General features: G+C 40.8%; 1 protein-coding gene across 1 annotated transcript in view; it reads right to left on the minus strand.

Annotated features, from left to right (window-relative positions):
* Window positions 1-1,025: 1,025 nt before the first annotated feature.
* dip2ba (disco-interacting protein 2 homolog Ba) overlaps window positions 1,026-22,524 on the minus strand; it is a 66,846-nt gene continuing 45,347 nt past the window's right edge. The window contains exons 7-38 of the mRNA XM_053642594.1: window positions 20,633-20,752; window positions 20,043-20,240; window positions 19,859-19,950; window positions 19,383-19,493; window positions 18,699-18,822; window positions 18,484-18,593; window positions 18,142-18,244; window positions 16,497-16,561; window positions 16,251-16,344; window positions 15,970-16,089; window positions 15,758-15,872; window positions 15,496-15,635; window positions 14,887-15,023; window positions 14,705-14,785; window positions 14,482-14,609; window positions 14,270-14,384; window positions 13,946-14,147; window positions 13,595-13,707; window positions 10,532-10,612; window positions 9,750-9,873; window positions 9,104-9,225; window positions 8,899-9,010; window positions 8,684-8,793; window positions 7,344-7,474; window positions 6,893-7,061; window positions 6,582-6,752; window positions 6,228-6,289; window positions 6,079-6,136; window positions 5,912-5,986; window positions 5,570-5,744; window positions 5,223-5,346; window positions 1,026-4,400 (exon numbers count right to left, since the gene is read on the minus strand). Coding sequence (XP_053498569.1) covers window positions 4,148-4,400; window positions 5,223-5,346; window positions 5,570-5,744; window positions 5,912-5,986; window positions 6,079-6,136; window positions 6,228-6,289; window positions 6,582-6,752; window positions 6,893-7,061; window positions 7,344-7,474; window positions 8,684-8,793; window positions 8,899-9,010; window positions 9,104-9,225; window positions 9,750-9,873; window positions 10,532-10,612; window positions 13,595-13,707; window positions 13,946-14,147; window positions 14,270-14,384; window positions 14,482-14,609; window positions 14,705-14,785; window positions 14,887-15,023; window positions 15,496-15,635; window positions 15,758-15,872; window positions 15,970-16,089; window positions 16,251-16,344; window positions 16,497-16,561; window positions 18,142-18,244; window positions 18,484-18,593; window positions 18,699-18,822; window positions 19,383-19,493; window positions 19,859-19,950; window positions 20,043-20,240; window positions 20,633-20,752 — 3,935 coding nt within the window. The 3' untranslated portion in view covers window positions 1,026-4,147. The remainder of the gene's footprint in view (window positions 4,401-5,222; window positions 5,347-5,569; window positions 5,745-5,911; window positions 5,987-6,078; window positions 6,137-6,227; window positions 6,290-6,581; window positions 6,753-6,892; window positions 7,062-7,343; window positions 7,475-8,683; window positions 8,794-8,898; window positions 9,011-9,103; window positions 9,226-9,749; window positions 9,874-10,531; window positions 10,613-13,594; window positions 13,708-13,945; window positions 14,148-14,269; window positions 14,385-14,481; window positions 14,610-14,704; window positions 14,786-14,886; window positions 15,024-15,495; window positions 15,636-15,757; window positions 15,873-15,969; window positions 16,090-16,250; window positions 16,345-16,496; window positions 16,562-18,141; window positions 18,245-18,483; window positions 18,594-18,698; window positions 18,823-19,382; window positions 19,494-19,858; window positions 19,951-20,042; window positions 20,241-20,632; window positions 20,753-22,524) is intronic.

Consider the following 22,524-nt stretch of genomic DNA (forward strand, 5'->3'; position numbering starts at 1 on the left):
TCACCTTGTGCCCCATGCTGCCTGGGATAGGCTCCAGGTTCCCCTCAACCCAGTAGGATAAGCGGTATTGAAAATGGATGGATGGATAATTAATAGTTATTCATCAGAACCCAGTTATTAATAAGACTGCATACAGCGGCTTTCTAAACACGTTATTTTGTTACTCAAATCATCTGCTTACTTGCTGTTTTAAAGCATTCTTAACAACTTAGTTTAGAGGACAATTAGTTTAATAAATCCACTCACTGCATACATCATACTATAACCATTAGTCAAGTAATCTTAAGAGAAAGTGGAAGAATTATGCTAAGAAAATAAGATAAATAAGATAAATGCATATGTACAATAGTACTATTTTAGACTTCAGCTAAAAGTCCCCTAAATGAGCTGCACAGCTTCCTTAGATTTCTGCCCCACTGCAGAATTTCTACTTCCTTTGAAATACACCCTTTTCATAAATAACCACATAATAAAGACACCTGAGAGACATTTGGGTCTAGGATTGAGTAGAAGAGCATTATATAAAGCTGAACATCCACCCACCAGGATGTTTTGGGGAAGTGGGAGGAAGCTATTGAACACATGCAGACAGGAGGACATTTATTAAATTTATATTATATTATATTATATTATATTATATTATAATATAATATAATATAATATAATATATATATATATATATATATATATATACACACACACACACACACACACACACACACACACACAAACAAACACACACATACATACACAAACAAACACACACAGGCAGTAACCCAAGCTCAGGTTCAAACCCAGGATCCTGGAGCTGCGAGGTGGGTGTATTCCTGGGATTCACTGCAATCCTAACCAGGATGAAGCTGTTACTGCAGTTGAATGAATGAGCTTTTCCATACACAAAACAAAGCATTGGTCTGTTGAAGAGCTGCAAAAGAAAAAGTAAAAGAAAAGCTTACAGTGCATGATGCCATGGTCACATGGGTGCACTCTGAAGATATTACAATTACTGACTGTAGCCCAGCAACACTGCAGCACCCAGTACACTCATAGCAGTGCACATACACGGTCACATGTCAATGTTATTGTCTAGTGAGAATAATCTAATCTAATCAATTACATCTGGCGTGCTGTGGTCTCTTTCCCTGATAGATAATGTAGAGTATGGGTCGGCATGGCAACAGATATCCTCAGGAACTGTAAACTTATATGATAAATGGTACACTTATATAGCGCTTTTATCCAAAGCGCTTTACACTGTATCTCATTCACCCATTCTCACACACACCAATGGTAGAGCTGCCATGCAAGGCGCTAACTTGCCATCGGGAGCAACTTGGGATTCAGTGTCTTGCCCAAGGGCACTTCGGTACGTGGAGTCATGTGGGCCGGGAATCGAACCGCCAACCCTACGATTAATGGACAACCCGCTCTACTACCTGAGCCACAGCCACCCCTATGGTAAATTTACCTGTATGTTATGTGCGATTGCTGCCAAATTAATTTTGATTTTATGCAGTTCCAGTTAAAATTCACCAACATTCCTTAATTCATTTTTAATGCATTTGTTTGATGTCAATAGTCAATAATTATTTCGACTTCAGATTTATTGAACAGTTAGAACTATAAATCATCATTATTGATATTATTTAAGTGAACAGGTACCTTTAGTTTTACTTTATTTCATTTTACAAAAATGGAAAATAATAGAAGGATGTACAGAGGCGTTAAGATTTATAGTCCTACACACAGTTGAGTGCTAAAGGTGCATCCATCCAAGATCGTGTCTGGGTAAAAAGAAAATATACTGAAAAACCCCTGCAGCACTGGGAGAACATGCAAACTTCTCTCTCACACACACACACACACACACACAGGGATGCGGCAGGAATCAAACCCCCAACCCTGGCGGTGTGAGGTGAACACGTTAACTACTAAGCCACCATGTGCCCCTGAGAGCAGAGTATTTTTGTGAATTTTTTATTTTTACCTCTCTATCTATATATCTATTTTTTAAAATGGGTTACTTGGCTTGTATTGAGGAAAGAAATGATCAGAAATGAAGGAAATGAGACAGATCTACTACGCTTTGACATACTTACACATATGTACGTCATTAAATTATGTATTATGACACACATTTTACCTTTAACAGAAATAGAGAAAAAAAAATACATTCAAACACATTGTCTATTTAATAAGTTTAATTAAATGGGCATTCAGCTCTGCATTGAAATTAATGGATTTGCAAAAAAAAACAAAAGAAAAAAAACCAAACAAACAAACAAACAAAAAAAACCCCTCAAACCGGTCCGTCGGAACAGTCTCCTAAAGGGCACGGAGATTAAAGTTCGGTTCTCAGAATAAATCAGTTTGCAGTTTACCTTAACAGAGTGGACCAGAATTAGCAGCTGTCAGTAAAGAGTCCACAGAATAAAACCTCTTCTCTCACAGATTAAACTGTACAAATGGATTTGCATGTGTTCATAATGCCAGGAAGTGAGCTCCAATTGTTTCTGGTGTTAAATGTCACATGACCCCATGCTAAAATAGACATGAACATTGAACAGCATGTAAACAGTAAAGCGATGTAAAGCTGGAAAACTAAAATCATTCCTTAAATATTGGCATTTCCATTAACAATAAAGGGAAAGTCTTTTTTTTTTTTTTTTTTTTAAAAAAAAACAACAATACTGCCATCATGATGGAATGGGTAATATGTGCACACACACATTAACTAAAATGTCAAAAACACACAAAAGTTAAAAGACAGAACGTGCAACTTAATAGTATTTTTCTCAGAGACAAATGTGTGAAATAGTTATTATTTGTTTTTTTAATAATTCTTCTTTTGAAGCCAGTGATGAGGAAATTTTCCCATCAATTATGAGAGATCAGTCAAGTTTAGGGGACTGTGATGACATGTCCGTTTGATTATACAGTAACACCCAGTGAGACACTACAATAATCCACACACACACACACACACACACACACACACACACACACACGAAGCCTTCCAGATTTTCACCAGTCCACAGTCCCTTTGATACCAGTACAAAGTATAAGTACAGCAATACAAATAAAAGGATAAAACATACATATAAAAGTAAAATATCCACAGGTTTCATAAGGCATGGAGTTTATCTTGAAACTTTCATTTGACCCTAAGTGTACATTAGTTCACTGCATATAAATTTCAAGATAGAAATCCAGTATGTTCGAATCGTCTTGTGCTTCCTATGAGGATCCTTTAAAAGCTATTTAATCACACTGGTTATCAAATGCTGTGCATTACTGTTGGCAATACGAGTTATAAAATCTATTCTCATGCGCGCAAACAGAGGTTTGGATGTAAACCTTTCACTTTCCACTTTAAAACAACTAGTAGTTCTGAGTAAAAGACAAAATATATATGAACTAAGCAAATTCTGCGTGTCAAACTAGCACAGCCAACGGCGCTGGTGATTCTGCTAATACTCAACCATGTCCATCTGATGTTTTTGTCCAGCAAGGGAGAACTGGTGCTTGAAGTTCAGAGTGAGCACCGATGAGGGTTTTCAGAAGCCCTCTTGAATCAGGACAGTGTTTTGCCCTCATGAATGATGCATAATGTGATCTCAGACTACACCAAACCAGACCTTTTTCTCCCCAGATGGACAAAATATGTTTAAATCTTTAAATTTGTTTGCACTTCTAGAATGAAAAATTAAGGACACCCTCCCCCACAAAAAAAAAAAAAAGGCTCAAAAGGAGGAGGAATAAAGTGCAAGGACAAGTCTTATGTATGTAAGTCCCTCCAGTCTTCTGTCTGGTCTCAAACCAGAGCGCAAAGTCTTTAGGGCCGGTGGTACTGACTGCCTTACTGAAGAGGCAACTGCAAGGAGTCAATAACTTGCAACTTTTTTTTTTGCCTTTGTGCTCTTCAAAATGGCTGTCGGTAAAAGTTGCGAGTTAAAAAACATGGCGGGGTTAACTTGTTAGTCTAGCACAAGGAGAAAAGGAGCGCCTCCTGCAAACGATGCTGCCTGTCTGATACCGCGTCTCGTGTTATCAAGAGGCACGGAGATGATTAGCTGATGGCCCCCCTCCCCCCGCTTGGGAAAGACTGGCATTTTATTTCCGATGACCTGAAGCAGCTCCCGTCAGCTCACATGTTGTAGGCCACGTAGATGGGGTCCAGCTGGTCCGCCAGGAAGGAGTCCCGCAGGTGCATGCGCTGTTTCTCCCCGCGAGAGTTGATGGGGATGACGCCAGGGTCTACCACAACCACCACTCCCACGATCAGGTGGTGCTCCTCCAAAACCACTCCAGTGATCAGAGGCACAAGATCCAGAGCTTCCTGCTCAGAGCTGCTCAGCTCAGCCACCACCACCAACAGGTTGGTCCAAGTGAACACGGCACTGTGGGGAAGAAATCCAATCATGGTCGTCAAGACACTCAACAATGACTCAATCATCTATAGTACAGTCCATAGGTATGTGCAATATGTTAATAATTCCACATTTCCATCCAAGAATTCCTCATATGCTTGTACAATATACAGTATCAAGTTAGTGTACATGTCGAGACAAATTAAATGAAAAGGATTCACACAATCATATAGCATTTACCAGCAGCATTTAATAATAATAATAATAATAATAATATTAATAATAACACAAAGTACAGTTTTCACTCAACGATAAAAATAATGAAATGCAATAAATGGGAATTCAATAGTATTTAAACAATTCCTTACAGATAAACAGAACAAAGTAGAAATTGCAACTAACAGTATAACAAATAGAATAAGAGTTATTTACAACAGGACACCTATGCACCTTTGGTGCTTGGCCCCCTAAACAGATCTAATCACTGTTAATGTAAAACTGTTGCAGTGTGATTTTTAAAAATGTTATCCACATAGGTAAACTCATGCTGTTATGCTGAACGACATTATAACAGCTGAATGATTAATTCTTGAAGATGATGTTTGGTTAAAAAGTCATAAATTTATTACACTTTGAATTTTTTTTTCTTTGACCCATGTATGCTCCAGGTCAAAGGAAGGAAAGAACCCCCCCACCCAAAAAAAAAAAAAAAAAAAACCCTCACAAAATGTTCATGAATTAACTTACAGACAATATTTTTTATGCTACATTTTGACTATTCACACCCATTGCTTGAAACTTAATCGAACATGTTAATAATGAAGCTGACACAGCTACATCCTGCACTCTCACCTCTCGGCAATGCTGCGATGTGCCCGTGATATTGAGGTCTCGATGTCGATGGGGTGATAGCGCAGACCGCGCAGCTCCAACGTCTCATCCAGTGAGCCGACCACAAACAGCGCGTCGTGACGATCTAAAGAATAAGAAAGAGTTTTAAAATATTCATTTACACTTGTACAGTATACAGATTCCCACAGCCACATCAGCGAGACAACAGATTCTGACTCAGAAATGTTGTGTAGTGTGTGCAGTATATAGCTACTCTAAACTTTATTTAAAAAAAACAGTCATGTGGTGTCTGCTCAAGCGTAACAGTGTGAAGGAGTGGCGGTGTTCTCTCGCTGTCCGAGTCTGACCTCCGGTAGCGTCCAGCAGCTCGGTCCTCCTGATGAAGCCCAGATAGCCGGTCCTGGCCCACAGTGTCTGAGTCTCGCCAAAGCTTAAGTGTGTGTTGAAGTGATCCGCCTGCAGGTTCTCCTCGCCATAAATGGTGTAGTAGCCGCTGGCGTTGTGAGGACTGTTCACCCAGATCTGTCACAGAACCGACAGGTTTGTGAAAAATGCATGAAAAACATCTAATAATACGCAGAAATGCCAGTTCTTGTTGTTATTGCTGTCATTATTATGTTATTGTTCAGTTTAGCAAGACTAGAGACCATCTGCAGTGTTTGTGTAAGTGTGTGTGTGTGACCAGTTACTTCGCCTAGATGGGAGTCCCCAAGTGGTCCCTTAGTTTCTGGATTCACGATAATTACTCGCACTCCTGGAAGAATCTGAATGCAAACACAACACAAACTTACATTCCGTTCTGGTTTATTAACACACACTCATACACAGCTGATGGAAAGGAAGCAAATATGCTTACAGTTCCTGACTCCATGAGGGGCAGACTCTGAGGAGCGCCTCTCTCCACCAGTCTCACCCTGCAACACACACACACACGGTTAGTTTGTAACGCATGTCTCCCTTGAGATTAGAGACTGATGTCCCTAGGCTGAGGCAGATCATCCTTACCGGTCGTGGCGGAGGGATTTCATGTCTACGTAAACAGTGGAAGGATCTGGACCAGCCGTTCCCTATTCCAAATAACAGAAGCAAAATTATCTCAAAACATAAACGCGATATGTACAATAATCTCATTTGATAAATCTGTATTGATCTAAATAAAGATCTCAATATACAGTATTGTCATTTACCTCAAGTGAGTGTGTGATAATAATATTTAAAAATATGCATATATAATATCTTAAATGGGTGCTTTGTGGATAAAACTGGTAATTCTAGGACTCAGATGATGCTGTGTGTGTGTGTGTGTGTGTGTGTGTGTGTGTGTGTGTGTGTGTGTGTGTAGCTGCTGCGATTGCTGACCTGCAGGCCGATGGCCAGGTTGACTCTGGAGCCGAATGCGGTGCTGACTGCGCGTGGCGAAAGGCCCAGGTCTTTGAACAGCTTGGAAAAGGACTGTGTTAGCGCCAGCCGAGGCCTTTCCTCTGCCACCACAACACAGCTCCTCACGCATGACAGATTCACACCCCGCGTCTGCAACCAAACACTACCATCAGTCACACACACAGGGGAATGGTACACCTCCAAAGCTCAAACAGAGGGAGTCATGCTGCTAAATAAGTGTGACAGAAAGTGTGATACTGTACATGTTTGAAATAAGCATGTGTGTTCACCTTCAGAAGCTCGGTCTGTGTGCCCAGGCTCTTGGTGCAGAGCTCCATGACAGAGTAGGAGCAGAAGGTGTCTCTGATCTTATACTGACTGAGTGTGCTCAGCCACAGAGGAGGAGAGCCCTCCAGCTCCATTGGGGGAATCAGGATGGACTGATGACCTGAATACACACTGTAGCCACACAGAGAGCGAGAGAGAGAGAGAGAGAGAGAGCGAGCGAGAGAGAGAGAGAGAGAGAGAGAGAGAGAGAGAGAGAGAGAGAGAGAGAGAGAGAGCATGATGGGAAGGTCATTATGTAAAAGTTAGTATGGTGAAGGTTTGGGTTCAGTATAGGCATATCATTTTTTAGCTACATTAATACATTAATCAATAGAAGGACCTCACAAAGACAATAAAACCAATATAAAGGTGTGTACATGTTTCTAAAATTAGTGGTTAGTGGTTGTGTCTTACCTGGAGAGGCACCAGAGGACAAAGCCAAGGCCACAGTAGGGGTCGAGGCAGATGGCCACCTGTCTGGAAGAGTACAGCTCACACTGTAGCTTAATGGAGCGACACAGAGCACTCACTGCAGCATGAGAGATCTGGAGAGGAACAAAACACAATCATACACAATTCATATTAGAGTGAAAGTACTCATCACAGCAGCGTATATTCACTGACTGCCTGACCTGCAGGCACCAGAATGTGCGACTACAGAACTGTATGTCCGAGAAGACCGTAAGCACAGTCATATGCAGAAGTTCTCAGATAATAACATTATTGTGGCGTGTATTAAGAAAGGGAACGAGGAGAAGTGCAGGAGCCTGATTAACAGCTTTGTGATGTGGTCGTCATCATCGTGAGCAATCACTCCCACTCGCTCCATCCAACGATCTCTGCACAGAGGACACAGTGTGCGGGAGGCTGTTGCTGACTGAAATCGCTTTCGTGGGTCCTTTCTCCCTGCGGTTCAGTTTGGGCGAGTCTGTGTCCATGATAGTCTCAGACTCCTGTTTTTCCCTGACAAGAGTGGAACGCAATGTGGTCTTCTGGGCGTCTGTGGCTCAGGTGGTAGAGCGGGTTTGTCCACTAATCGTAGGGTGGGCGGTTTGATTCCCGGCCCGCATGAGTCCACATGCCGAAGTGTCCTTGGGCAAGACGCTGAACCTCAAGTTGCTCCCAATGGCAAGCTATCATGGAAGCTCTGCTACCACTGCTGTGTGAGTGTGTGTGAGAGAATGGGTGAATGAGAACCAGTGTAAAGCACTTTGTAGAACCACTAAGGTACAAATGCATTTACCATTCTGCTGTTGTAGCCCATCCACCTCAAGGTTTCATGTGTTGTGCATGCTGAGACAGATACTTTTCTGCCTTAAAGAGTGATAAAATGAGTTACTATATCCTTCCTGGCAGCTCGAACCAATCTGGCCATTTCCCTCTGACCTCTCTTATCAACAAGGTGTTTCCACCCACAGAACTGTCGCACACGCGATGTTTTTTTGTTTTTCGCACCATTCTGTGTACACGCCAAAAAACTGCTGTGTGTGAAATTCCCAGGAGATCGAGATAGTTTCTGAAAAGCAGCCATTCAGGTACCAACATGCATGCCAGGATGAAGTAATATGTTGTTTACTTGCATAAAATTGTTCCATACCGGGATAACAATATGGAAAATATCCAAATCTTAAGAAAAATAACAACCGGCATAAAGGATCGACCATCATACACCCAATAATATCTGTTTTTAGGTATCGTAAACAGAATTAAAAGAGACTGAAGACGATGAATAAGTTGAGGAAGAACTAATTTACCTTCACGCCTGTCAACATGCCAGTGGTGGACACACTGAAGTCCAGATAAGCCAGCATCTCGGGTGTGGGAGGTTTATAGATGTTAGGCGGCCGCTTCTTTGGAAGATCATCTACAAACGCAGGGAGAACAGACATGTGCGTGTGTGTATGTATGTGAGTGAGTGAGTGACACAATCAGATCCTGTAACTTCATTAGGAATGTGTTCTGCTATTACCTGTATCTATGATAGTGGGCCACGTCTTCACATTCACGCTGGCTGCGGCTTCCTTAGATCGTAAAGTCTTCATGAGAGCCTGAGTGGTCAGGATGCAAGCTGCTTTGCTCACCTACAGGGAAGACGTGTTATTTTACACACACATGCGGTGTATTACACAGATACACAGGAGGATATCTGAGCGAGTACCATGTGTGTAACTCACGTCTATGATCATGCGCACTGTGGGAAGTGTAGCCGCAAGGTTCTGAGGGTGAGGAGGTCGGACCGTCACTGGTATACAGCCGGCGTACAGACAGCCGTAGAAAGCGGCAATAAGATCGATGCCTGTAAAGAAGAGGAAGAGAAAATGTCAGACTCGCAGCATAATTATTACATTACATGGTGTCCGAAGGTCTGTGCCCACCACCACAAGTGTTCTTAGATATCAAAAGCTAAAAAAGAAAGATTCACTCAGCAGATCCCCATCGTTAAAATAACCGGATTACAGTATTATCATTTGTGAAAAATTATGAAAAATTGTTGACCTAACACACGACAGAACAGATTGTGTAAGTGACTCGAAAATTTCAATATGGATAATATTTTCTTGTGAATCTGACCTAGATCTAGGATCTCCTACCCACATTCCTTCTACAGTGATGTGGTGGGGATTTTAGCTGCTAGTCCTAATTTGAAGGTGAGCACTAATGCCACGCAATTTCCTTTGAACACAAACATGCACAATAGCGAGTATCTTGTGTGAGAAAAATAAATGTGACAAATCTGTACAAGTTGAAATTCCTAAAGAAAGTTCTTGAAGACTCTATGGGACTGAGGTCATGTCTCATTTTCAGGGAGGAATGCAGTACCAGGAGGGTAGAGCAGCACCACGTTGTCTCCAGTGTTAATGCCTCCTTTCTCCAGCAGCGCTGCTGTAATCTTCTCAGCTCGTTTGTGAAGCTGCAAACATGTGGCTGTGCTCACTGCTGCCCCCTGTAGGACACGATGATAAACAGCATGGTAAAGGTGTGCAATTAATTAGAACCCAGGAAATGAATCTAGAGGGTTTAATCTGGCAATATCAGACATGTAAATCTAACAAGAAATATAATGACACTCAATAGAATGTTCATATCTGCAAATATTTTATACACATCTATTTCTCTCATATATATTACATGTATATTACATACACACAGACACTCACACACACAAAATACTAAAAGTTTGGAGACACATGAAAGAAATGTGTTTCATGATTTTAAAAACCTTTTGATCTGAAGGTGTATGATTAAATGTTTGAAATCTGTGTTATAGACAAAAATATAATTGTGCCAACATTAATTTCTTTCATTAGAAAACTAACATTTTATTTACAATTTTTATGTTATTAAAAAAATAACAAAAATTGTAAATCAAATGTTAGTTTTCTAATGAAAGAAATTAATTTTATTATTCTAAAATGTGGAAATTAAATAAATAATATAAAGAATGAGTGTTTCTAAACTTTTGACCAGTAGCGAGAGAGAGCGTGTACATGCATACATACACACATTATATACATATATATATATATACATACACACACACGAGGAAATTGGACACTGACAAGGAGACTGGCGAGTAATACATATTTCTCTCTAACACTTACCTTGGCATTGAGGAGCATATAGAGGACATGATCCGGGTCAGTCTGAGCTCTCGACTGCAGTGCCTCCGACAGGAACTGATGCTGTAATGCACGAGAGGAAAGTCTAAATGACTCATCATAAAGCAAGTATAAAATATAAGAATGTTATTTAACTCCATTACCTACACAAAGCTTCAACATTTAAGCAATGCGCATAATCATAATATTACACTTCACAAGCAAATATCACCAGAAAGTATAAGATAAGACAAAACATTGAATGCAATAGCTTGGTCAAAATTTTATGAACCCTTACCCCCCCAAATTAAATCAAACAACCAAGACATGTCTGGTGTCTGAAATGTGCTTCTTTAGTTTTGAAGCCTGAATGTGAAATCGTCGCACAATCATCGCATAAAAAGGCACCATTTGTAAATAAACTGTTTTATATATAAAATAACATTAGACTTACACCTCCTTAGCTAAGTGACACCAGATTGAGTCCTGAGGAATAAAGTAATTCTGGCTTCAAGATGGCTGCTATGAATGTTAACTCTAACGTCCGTTTGTTCGTTTTACAGATGCGTTACATGGTTTTAGGAACCAAATAAGCAAGTTTGTTTGTGAATGCTTGTGATAATCTAGGTATTCAGATTGCACAGTACTAAATGGCTAGCTATAGTCTCGCTCGATTAGGGTTCAAGTTTCAAGAAATACATTTTAGATGCCAACAATGCCTTGGATGATTTGACCTCATTTGAAGTAAAGGGGGGGATGCAAACTGTACATATGTCTTCTTTGTCCAACCTATTTCATTATAAAACACACACAAAAAATAATACAGAATTGAGGAAGCAGCATTATGAACATAAGGTGTGTGTTTCACACTGCGTGACACACCGCATACCACACACTGAAGCGGGAAGGGCAAGCTCATGCAGAGAACGGGCATTGCTCACTACGCAATACAGCCCTTATATTTGTGTACATGTGTGTTTCTATTGCTGCTGGTGCCTACTAAAAGATTTAAATGGTTTATATACAAGTTGGTAAGGAGAAAAAAAATCACCTTACTTTCTCTTGCATTTACAAGTACAGTATGTGTCTATGTTCAAAATAACGATGAAAACATCAGTTGCTTTGTCATCATTTCACAAGTGCAATGTTATTAAAGCAATTTCAGCATGGATCATATCAATCTAGTTTTTTCCGCCCACCATAGAAAACCAAAACCAAATTTACAGAGAATGATCTGCTCCAATTGGAATAACTTCCAATTGTTAGTGCTCATGGAAAGGGCCATGTTGTAGACTGCTAATGGTTCTGTTAAGATTAGTTAAGAGCCTGATTATGTACTGCCCCGGCTGAACCGAACACCACGAGCAGATGGCAGTGGCAGCCGCACACAGCGTGTGTTTGATTTGTTCGGTGGAAGTGCGCACACAAACAGACATTACAACACTCCAATTACTAGAATGAGTTACTGAGAAAAGCTTTCATTATGAAGAAGCTGGTCCATTTCTGTAGAGCCCTGAGGAAACTAAGATCGTCGTTGTTGTGGCTGTGCGTGGATGGTGGTAAAGGAGGGTCATAGCTCAGGCCAAAATACACACACACACACACACACACACACACACACACACACAGATACACACACAGTTTAGGGCTGCTAGTAGTCAAGCTTACCATCTTCATGGGCCATGTACAGAGCTAGAGGCCCACGTAAACAGAGAGTGGAAAATAAAGAGCAGCAGTCATGCTCCTTGCACTGGGTTTAATCACATGCTATTTTAAGTTACTTTTAACGATTTCAGCTACTAAACCGTGAAAATTAGGATGAAATAGGTTAGTGATTGTGCTACAGTCACCCAAGACCATAAATAAAGACCTTAAAAGGTGCAATTCCATACAAGAATGGTAGTAAACAGCAGAATTAAAGGCAAAGACATACCTACACTTTTATCATCATACTAAGAAATACAGGTTCCATACATTGGAAACACCCCTAGGGTTAGGGTTATAACATGCACCTGGTGTACTGTTACAGGAAAATAATCAAAAACAGGGTGGGTGTGATGCGGTCTGACACAAGGCAGAGTTAGTGTTACAGACACAAATCTGATTACTTTCCAATTACAGTTTCCAATTCCTCTTACATAATTTGCAGTTTAAAAAATATATATATTAAAGAAGAACACCTTGTATTATTATTTAATGTGTTGGAATGTTATCAGTTACATTAAAACATTTTTTGTCACTCTCAGCCTCTCATTTTTCTGGAGTTTGTAAGATGAAAAAATTGCAGCTAGTGAACGGTACCGAGAAGTAACAAAAGCCCGTCCTGAAGACTTGATATAAACCTGCGATTATCCTATTAGCTAGAACCACGGTCAGAGCTGATGTTATAGAAAATTAAAAATCAACCCCATCTGACCAATCAGATTTAAGCATTCAACAGTGCTGTATGTACTCCGTGATGCAGGAAATATCTGCATATTAAAAACACATTTTTTGATGCAACAACACCTCGAATGGTCAAATTTTACAATTAGACTTAATGCAAAAAGCAACTTTTTTTGAGAAACTTTATATATATATAAATAAAACCTTTTAATTGTTTAGTGTCATACAGCAAAGTCTCATCAGTCTCTCCAGGATTTCGTGATTCTACGACTGCAGAAATGAACGCTAAATCAAGCAAACTCTCCAATATTCGGTGGAGCTTGCAATTTTTCAAAATCGCCACCGATTTTACGCAGATTTGGTCCAAGACACGTCATGTGACATCACCACGACGCGCATTCAGCCAAAGCCCGCTTCAATTCACGTGCATCAAACATGAGTACAGCTAAAGGGTCTCATTTACCAACAAACATCAGTGCGAAAGACCGTACAAAACAATTTTGTGCAATTGCAATTTTACCAATTCAAGTCGTTTTCTGAAAGAAAGACAAAGATCACAAAAAACTTAAATTGCATCGCAATTTTTGAACAAAGCCGCACCAAAATCAAGCATTTCTGGCTGCAAAAAAAAAACTAAACAACAAAAAAAAAAACAACAAAAAAAAAAACCCCTCTACACACCTTCCTGGACATGTCCTGATCATCAATGATGCCCAACTCCCTGCCTGTAGCCTGGGCAATCCTCTTCCCTGCCACCAGGTTCCCTACCATGATGGAGGCTGGACCTACTCCCACTGTTACAAAGACAAAACGACACAAACCCTGGTGATGTATACACACAAAATCGTTCCAACATGAGGCTAGATAAATACTTTATACATATTTAACCAAGGTAGTGTGCCAAATTACATTTGGGAGTGACCTTTGTTTATTTATCTCACCCCAATTGTTTGAAGGTTGCTCTGGAGCTATGAGGCTAATGTAGCAAACAAAAGAGAGAAACTGAGAATCCTGAAGGCTAAAAGCGAGTACCTGGTTGCTTCTGCCGAGGTTTGGGCAGGTTGGTCACACAGGTGTGAGGGCACATGAGGATGTTGCAAGGGTGCAGGGAGCCCTCCACAAAGCAGTGCTTCGTCTCAGACACGTGGATGCCACCCAGAGGCGTCTTGGGCAAAGTGTTGGCTGGGACTAATGCTAAACAGTACAAGCCCACTTGATGGATAGTGTCTATAGCCTAAAAACAAAACAAAAAAGTCATGAGTACTTTGAAAAATACTTAAGGCAGTGGAATGCACTGTAAATTTAAATACATGTTTTGAATCATCTCTTTGTTAGCCGAGAAAAGAGAAACGAGACCTGGAGTACTCGACTCATCCACTGGAAGCTGTCCTCCTCGTTGGCATCGGGTCTTTGCTCGGCCACGATCACGATCCTCTCATCATAGAACACAGTGACTGAGAACACTGCAATCCTGTATCACACATGATCACACACACACACTGCTTTCAGAACGCTCATAGGCATGTTTTGCATTTCTGAGGTGTGGGCTGAAGAGCTCAAGAGCTCACCTCCCTCTGTAGACTGTTTTAACCGGCTCTACGGCCAGCGCTGTGGCCACCAGGTCATCTGCGTTATGTCTGCGTCCACTGACCATGAGCAGTCCTTCAATTCTCCCCACAACAAACACCAAACTGCCCTGATAAAACACACAGACACACACAATCATCAAAACAAGAACAAAGTAGGACAACAAGACAATTTGATACCCGGACAGAGTTAGTTGTGTCTTACCGGACCCACAAAGCCCAAGAGTCCTGTACGGGTGAAAGGTGTCTCTCCAATAGGAGTTCCACCTGAGTTTACAGGAATAACCTAGAAAACACGAAAAAAAAAAATAACTGACAGATTAGGGACATGATATACACTCTGAAACATCTTCATGAACGTACATTTATACGATTTAACATCCGTACCTCAAATGTGTTTTTGGTGACTCCTGGTAAGCCGTAGTACATGGTGCCACCAGCCCGAGAGTTCAGCACAATCTCGCCAATCTCGTCTGTTTTACACAGCATGGGAGGCCCGTCTGGCTTGACTATACACATCAGAGCTAAAACACAGAGGAAACTTAGTGAAGGTTCCCTCATCACTCCTTGCACATACTCTCGATTTTTGTCTCAACCTGTGTGTACAACTGCCATTTATTTCAATGTCTATTTTCAGATCTTTTCTTGTACTAACGGATGTCAGTTATTAAATTTTAATCAATGAATGTTTATGCAAAACATCCAATCCTGTAGAAAGCATTCTTCCTATCTTCTAAAAAAGTGATTTTCCTCATGAAATGATGATCTATACTTGTATGCTTAGTCCTTTTTGATAGAGAGGAATTTCTGCTAATGGATCACAAGCATAGCCGCTTGGATTTGGTTGTATGTAGATGCCACAAAACCTTTGGCGAAAGTATAAGTAACTGTATTTCTTGTCTCTGCTTAAATTGCATTCTGCTTCCCCTTTAGATAAATGCTAAAGAAAACATGCAGAAAGCAGAAACACCGTCCTCCTGTAGTGAGTATTCTCACCTCCGGGCATGACATGGCCCACGTCCTGCACAGACAGAGCCGAGTTCTTGTCCTCGGTGTTGACACGGATCACTCCATGACTCAGTCCTCCCATAGACAGGACGGCTCTGGCAGGAAGAGGAGCGCCTGGGACACCCGACCTATATACATATAGACACACACACACACACACACACACACACACACACACACACACAGTGCTCAGAGACGGCTGAGTGAAACGTTGCCTAATTCAGGTACCAATGTTGACCTCTGTATATACCTGCGTATAGCTACAGTCAGGGCCTCGGGAGAAGAGGCACAGGGACAAATCACCTCAGGCTTCAGGCCATGAGTCTGGAACACGTTCAGGAAGGCATCACATGAGGACACAGACCCTAAAACACACACACATATATATAGACATGGTTTAGACATGGTGAATATGGTTGAGAAGTTTCTTATGAAGTTAACGAAGATGACTAGCTTCCTCACAGGGATTAGCACCGTCAGCTACAATGAGCATGCGCAGGGAGGATAGGTTTATGTCCTTTTGGTCTCGATGAGCCATCATAGCCCAGTGAAGATCCCGACATTTCACCAGGGCCACACGTGCTGCGTGCAAACACAAACACAGGCATTTTAGTCAAACCAAAATGTACTTCAATTTAAAAAGAAAAACAATAGAAGTTTCTCATTTCTGTCAACGTTAAAATATCTCTTCTGGAAAAGTGTCATATGGCTGGTATCATACAGGGTAAAGATGCTATTCCAACCTTTGCTGACATGGACTCGCTGCACCCAGGATAGAGGACAGGCCTTCATGACAGCGTAGGGCACACTGATGGTGTGTATCCTGTTCATCACACTCTGGAGAGAAAAAAACAAAAACAAAAAAACACACACAAAAAAAAAAAAACAACAACACAGGCTTAGGGTTAGGAGCAGCTTCCACACAGCTTTCAGAGCTTTGGTACTGCATTGCCAACATTTAACACAGAAGCAAAGAGAAGTAAACTCACTGTCAGGACCCCGTGCCACAGGCCCATGTCTTTCTTGAAGTCCAGAACATTGACCAGAGTCTCTCCTAAAAACCACACACACAGATTTATAGAAATGCATATTAAGGCAGTGTGTATCAAGCTGTTTGCTTATTCACCCGTCTCATGAGGAAGTACATTATATAGTAACTGTTATTCAGCATACAAACACTAAGGTTCAGGAACCTTTTGAAGAACTAAGTGTTGGGAAGAAAAAAAAAAAAAACACTATGTAGTTTCAGTTTTTGTAAAACAAATGACACAAAATGAAGGACAGATGAGATCTCTTCACGTAGCAAAAACACAGCGACTCAGAACGTGGAGGAATTTGAAACTAACAATTATTGCTATTTGCGTAAAAATCCAAAGCATTATCAGAAATGTTCTGTCTTGTCAGTTGTGCCACACCGCTTCTGCTATAAAACACATTTAAGTAAATGCTTATTAGCTAAACACCGGTTTTTATAATGTCAAGCAAGTGAGTCAATCATGTGAAGCCTGCATTAGTCCAACCAGTAAAGCAAACTCCAACAGATCCTTATCTACAGAAGTGCCTATTCCACAGCAGGAATCTCTAAAGTAAATGGTTCCTGCGGTCCTGTGGAAATGTGTAGTTATTTATAAAGCACTTTTAAGACAGCCTCAAGACAGACAAAAGTGCTATACATGAGCAAAGTAGACAAATACAAAATTTTAAACATAAGAAGGAACAATTAACAAGTGTTAAAAGCTAAGGAAAACAAATAAGTTTTCAGAAGAGATTGAAAGACTGATAAAGTAGGTGCTACTCTAAATTGCACTGGCAAGCTATTCCACAGTCTAGGCCCCACCACAGAAAAAGCTCATTCTCCTCTGCATTCTAACCTTGAACAAAGGACTGTCGGTAAGTTAAGGTTACCAGATCTGTAACTTCTGGGAGGGTTGTAGGGACACAACAGACCAAACAGATAGCTAGGAGCAAGGTTATGTAAGCATTTAAACACAAACAGAAGAATTTTGGAGTTGATCTTAAATTGGACTGGAAGCCAATGGAGAGCTCGTAAAGTGGGAGTGGCGTGATCGTATTTGCAGCCGTTCTTAAGAAAACTGGCTGCAGTATTTTGAACCAGTTGAAGTGGAGCTACCTGGGACTCGGAGATACCGCAGAATACAGAAGCAACATGAAATATTAATCGGACTCAACAACACACAGCTTTCTGCTCTCAATTATTTAACACTTCCTTATTGCACTGGTTTGTTGACTGCACTCAGTATTCAACAGTCCCCGCCACTTCAACCATTCTGTTTACACACACACACACAAATATATACACATACACAAACTCCAAAACATGTGAACTAATTTGTAATTAATAATGGTCCTGTATAAGGGTGTTGGCTGTGGCGAGAACTTACACTACTAATCACCGTACCCTGTAAGATGATGTTCATTTGAATGAAAAACCGTGGATAATGTGTGATGTAAACAGCACAGTCCTCTTCCAATCATGTCATTAATATTAAATAGTGCTGAGTATGGGGGCAAAGTGTGAGGTGTTTTGAGGTCCCCCCCCCAGCTTGGTATCAGTAATAATACAGTGATAAAGTGATTAATACAGTGTTAATACACTGCTGCAGCATGACTCACCTTCACAGTAATTGCAGGCCTGTGTGAGAGCCTGGCAGTGAGTCAGCATGGAGATTTTCGAGACAGCCACCCCCATCACTGTGCCTTCCTTACTGGCCTTGTACTAAAACCATCAATGACAACATTAGCAGGATGAAAAAGGATCTCATACATATGATACACACACACACATTCAGACTCTAGATGCTATACAATTCCTTCAGGAAACAGAATTATAGGACATAAAAGATTTAGTGGGTATCCCATCTTAAAATTCAAACGTGGATTTTTGCTTTGGAATATATAAATATGATGAAAATATGAACGCTGTTTGAACAGTGATTGTCCTTGAGAGCTCGTCACCTCGATGTAGGCTGTGTCAGTGTTAGCAGTGGGGATGTGCGGCTGCCAGTCTTTAGAAGGTTTCGTAAGATACTTGGTGTCGGTGACGACCCATCTGAGCCGAGGCCATCCTGTCAAAGCACATGCAAACACGCGCTCGATCAAACTTTCTATCAAACTTTCGCTCAACTCCTCAGGTTTAAGCGTACAAACCGAACAGAGAGGCTGAAGATTACCTTTGAACTGGAGTATTTCTCCACTAGGTGTTTTTGGTAGGCCTTTAAGACACACTTCACTGGTGAGAGCCAGACCTATCCCACAGCTCCCCAATAAAAAGCCAACTTGCTGGTTTCCCGCATCCTATTCGACGAGACAAATGAAAGAAAACATATTAGTCGAGTATTAATAAAAGGAATTCACCCAAGGGGGGGGGGCATTTCTTAACCTAATCTCTATTCACCATATCTGTTGCATATGTTTACTACGAAGATTACTATTGGCATGAATGTCAACGATTTTCTTTATTCAGAAAAGAGCAGAAAACCTTTTATACTCTAAATTCAAAACGGATGTCTAACGGCAGCTGCTTGGTTTGTTTAGATGTAATAGATGTTTATGCAGAATAGAAATTTAGTAACCAGAAAATGTTGGATAAAATAAAATAATAGCAGCTTTGGTAAGGCATTCTCTCGTGTCAGACGTATCCTACGACCTTATGTTATGTTTCCTCATATTTTAAATGTCTATTGATGAAATTGAACAACTACCTTTAGACTTCTATTATAGCGAGTTTTCAGTAAATGGTATATTTCTCGGGGTTTTTTTTCCCTTCAGTACAAAGAAATCTCCTGAAATTCGCACACACGCTAAAGGATAGAGAAAAATACGGCTAAAATGTATTCCTTTAAATCCTTCCCTACCTTCTGAGACAGTGGCACCTCTATTGGAACAGGAATGACTTCAGCCAGCAGACAGCCATAGAAAGCCACCCAGAACATACCAGGGTCGCTGTTAGGGTAGACCAGGGCCACCTAGTGGACACACAATACATTACTTGACAACCAATAGGTTTTAATTTTCAGTGCGCACATACATACATACATACATGCATACATACATACATACATACACACACACACACACACACACACACACACACACATACACACATACATACATATATATACACATATACACACACACACACACACACACACACACACACACACACACACATACACACACACACACACACATACACACACATACACACACATACACACACATACACACACATACACACACATACACACACATATATATACATATACACACACACACATAAATAAAAACCAAAGTATTAACCAGCATGCCACTTGTCTTGCCGTTCTCTTACCCGGTCTCCAGGTTTGAGCACAGGCTCGTTTTTTGTGCCCAGTTTGTTTAAGAGTGTGTATGCCAGTTTCAGACTACGGCTCCACAGTTTACCTACAGCACAACAAAAGAGCAGGATCAAGTTCTCAATGAACAATACACCGCAGAGCAAATTACACAAACACACATGATCATGTGCTACTGACCATAGGTGAGAGTGTAGAGTGGTTTGCCAGTGATGTCCAGCGCTGTGAGAGCTGGGCTCTTGGCTTGTGTGGCACCCCATCGGGCAAGTGCTGCCTGCAGGGCCGGGGGCCAGTTACTCACTACGCCCAGGGGCTCACTCTTCACTGGAATCATCTGACGACCCTCAGGACGCGGAGTGTTAGGATCCGGCCGAGGGACTACAAGACAGAGCGCGTGGGTCAAGATGGAAAACGGCAGATTATAGCAAGATTAAAAGCCAGATTAAAGTTAATTATGTTTTTGGTCATGTGACTACATTTACCATCATTTTAGAGGCATGAAAGATATGCATTATAACTGGCATTATAAAAAATGTATTTAAAAAAATATATAAAAAGGATAAAATGAGAGAAATAGATTATTTTACTTATTATTCATACTCCCAAACAATTATTTAATAAAAATAAAATAAAAAAAAACCAAACAAACAAAAGAAAAAAACTACTGCAGACCTACTCATGGCATGGGATGATCAGGATGCACATACTTCTGGGCACATAGTGTATAATGCAGGACATGTTTGAGTTGAACGACATGAAATCTTTTCTACCTTCCACAATGTGCTCAGCGTCATCCAGGAAGAATTCACTGAGTGGAGGACGTTTAGGTCTCTTCAGCGTGTTAAGCAGCTGCTGGATCTTGGTCGAGACTCTGCTGTGCACTGGAACACCTACACACATACACACACACACTCAGCGCTACATATTCTCAACAGGAGGATACTAGCTAGATAAGAATCAGCGCATGCATGTTAGAGGAAGCAGATTTACAGGTCAGACCGTATGTGTCACAATTTATAACAGGAACAAATCACTATCACACACACACAAAAACAAAACAACAGGGAGGCAGCAAGATAGTGAACACGAAAGCAAAAGACAGGGGTCACTGCACTGAACACCTCTCTTTCAGTTGCAACGGTACCTTTTCCTATAGTCAGAAAAGCAACCCCATGATGGATGAGAAAAGAGCAAAATATGGGTTAAATACTGGATTCACATCAATGAGCATAATAGTAATCACATTACTCACTTCATGCCAAAAATTATACATACACACACACACACACACACACACACACATATATACATACACACACGCATTCACACACACATATATACATACACACACAAGGGATGTCACGATACCAAAAATCTAGCAGTCAGTACCAATACCACCAAAAGAACACGATACTCGATACCAAAGTCGATACCACGGTGTGGCTTAAAAAAAGAAAATGGAAATTTTCTTTTCCATTTAAAAAAGAAAATGGAAAAACTCTCGGAGAACATCCTCCTCTGGCTGAGAGAGAGAGAGAGGGGGGTATTTTATTTATCAAACACTGTCTGACAATGACTAATAGAACAGTGCTAAATGCTAATAACAAGTGCTAAGGTGCACTCCTAAACGCGCGCGCACACACACACACCCCTTGTACTCTGAATGCATTAGTTTAAATTCACTGGTGGCAGGCCAAAAAGATTTATTAAAAGCATGAACATGTGAATAATTATTAGTGACATTAGGCTACATTTAGCTGACAGGACACGGGCTGAATGGCGATGCATGGTGGCTCATTAGGAGGTAGTGTATAACATTGCAATGTGTTAGCGTCGTTAACAAATAACTGGCTATCGCTAACATTACATGGAGCATAACGTTAGCTGGTTTCACGGCTGCCAGCTGTCTCAAACAAACATAATATAGGGCCTTCTTTCAGGTGCTTCGCCAAATTCCAGGTGTTTCCTCGCTTTGAACAATAGCATCGGTTACACACCGGCAACCGATGCCATCTTTCCTCTAAACGAGATTTCCTCTCTCTGCGTCTCAGCGAGTCGGGGCGGAGCTAAACTTGTTAAGCTAAGTTAATCTTCTGTAGTTTTTCCCGTGTGCTTGTAAGCAGTCTTCTTCTTCTTTACCACTTGTGGACCGACTAAGACACTTACACGTATTTGCTGCCCCTTCAGTTCCGGAAGAATTGCAACCTCGGTACCTATGCTACTTCCGAAAAACAAGTACCGTCACGTTTTAAGAATGTTGGTACCGAAGTATCGGTTCTCGTGACATCCCTAACATATTCACGCACATATACATACACACACACACACACACACACACACACACACACACACACACATATACATACATATACACACACACACACACACACACACATATACATACATATACACACACACACACACACATACACTACAGGTCAAAAGTTTGGAGACACTTGACTGAAATGTTTCTCATGATCTTAAAAACCTTTTGATCTGAAGGTGTATGATTAAATGTTTGAAATCGGTGTTGTTGACAAAAATATAAATCGTGCCAACATGTTCATTTCTTTCATTAGAAAACTAACATTTTATTTACAAAAATTGTTTTTTTTTTTTTTTAAATGGATGACTTGGAGCGAAATATTTCGAAAAGCAGCAT

The sequence above is a fragment of the Ictalurus furcatus genome, chromosome 15 (assembly GCF_023375685.1).
Source record: "Ictalurus furcatus strain D&B chromosome 15, Billie_1.0, whole genome shotgun sequence".
NCBI classification, from domain to species: domain Eukaryota; kingdom Metazoa; phylum Chordata; class Actinopteri; order Siluriformes; family Ictaluridae; genus Ictalurus; species Ictalurus furcatus.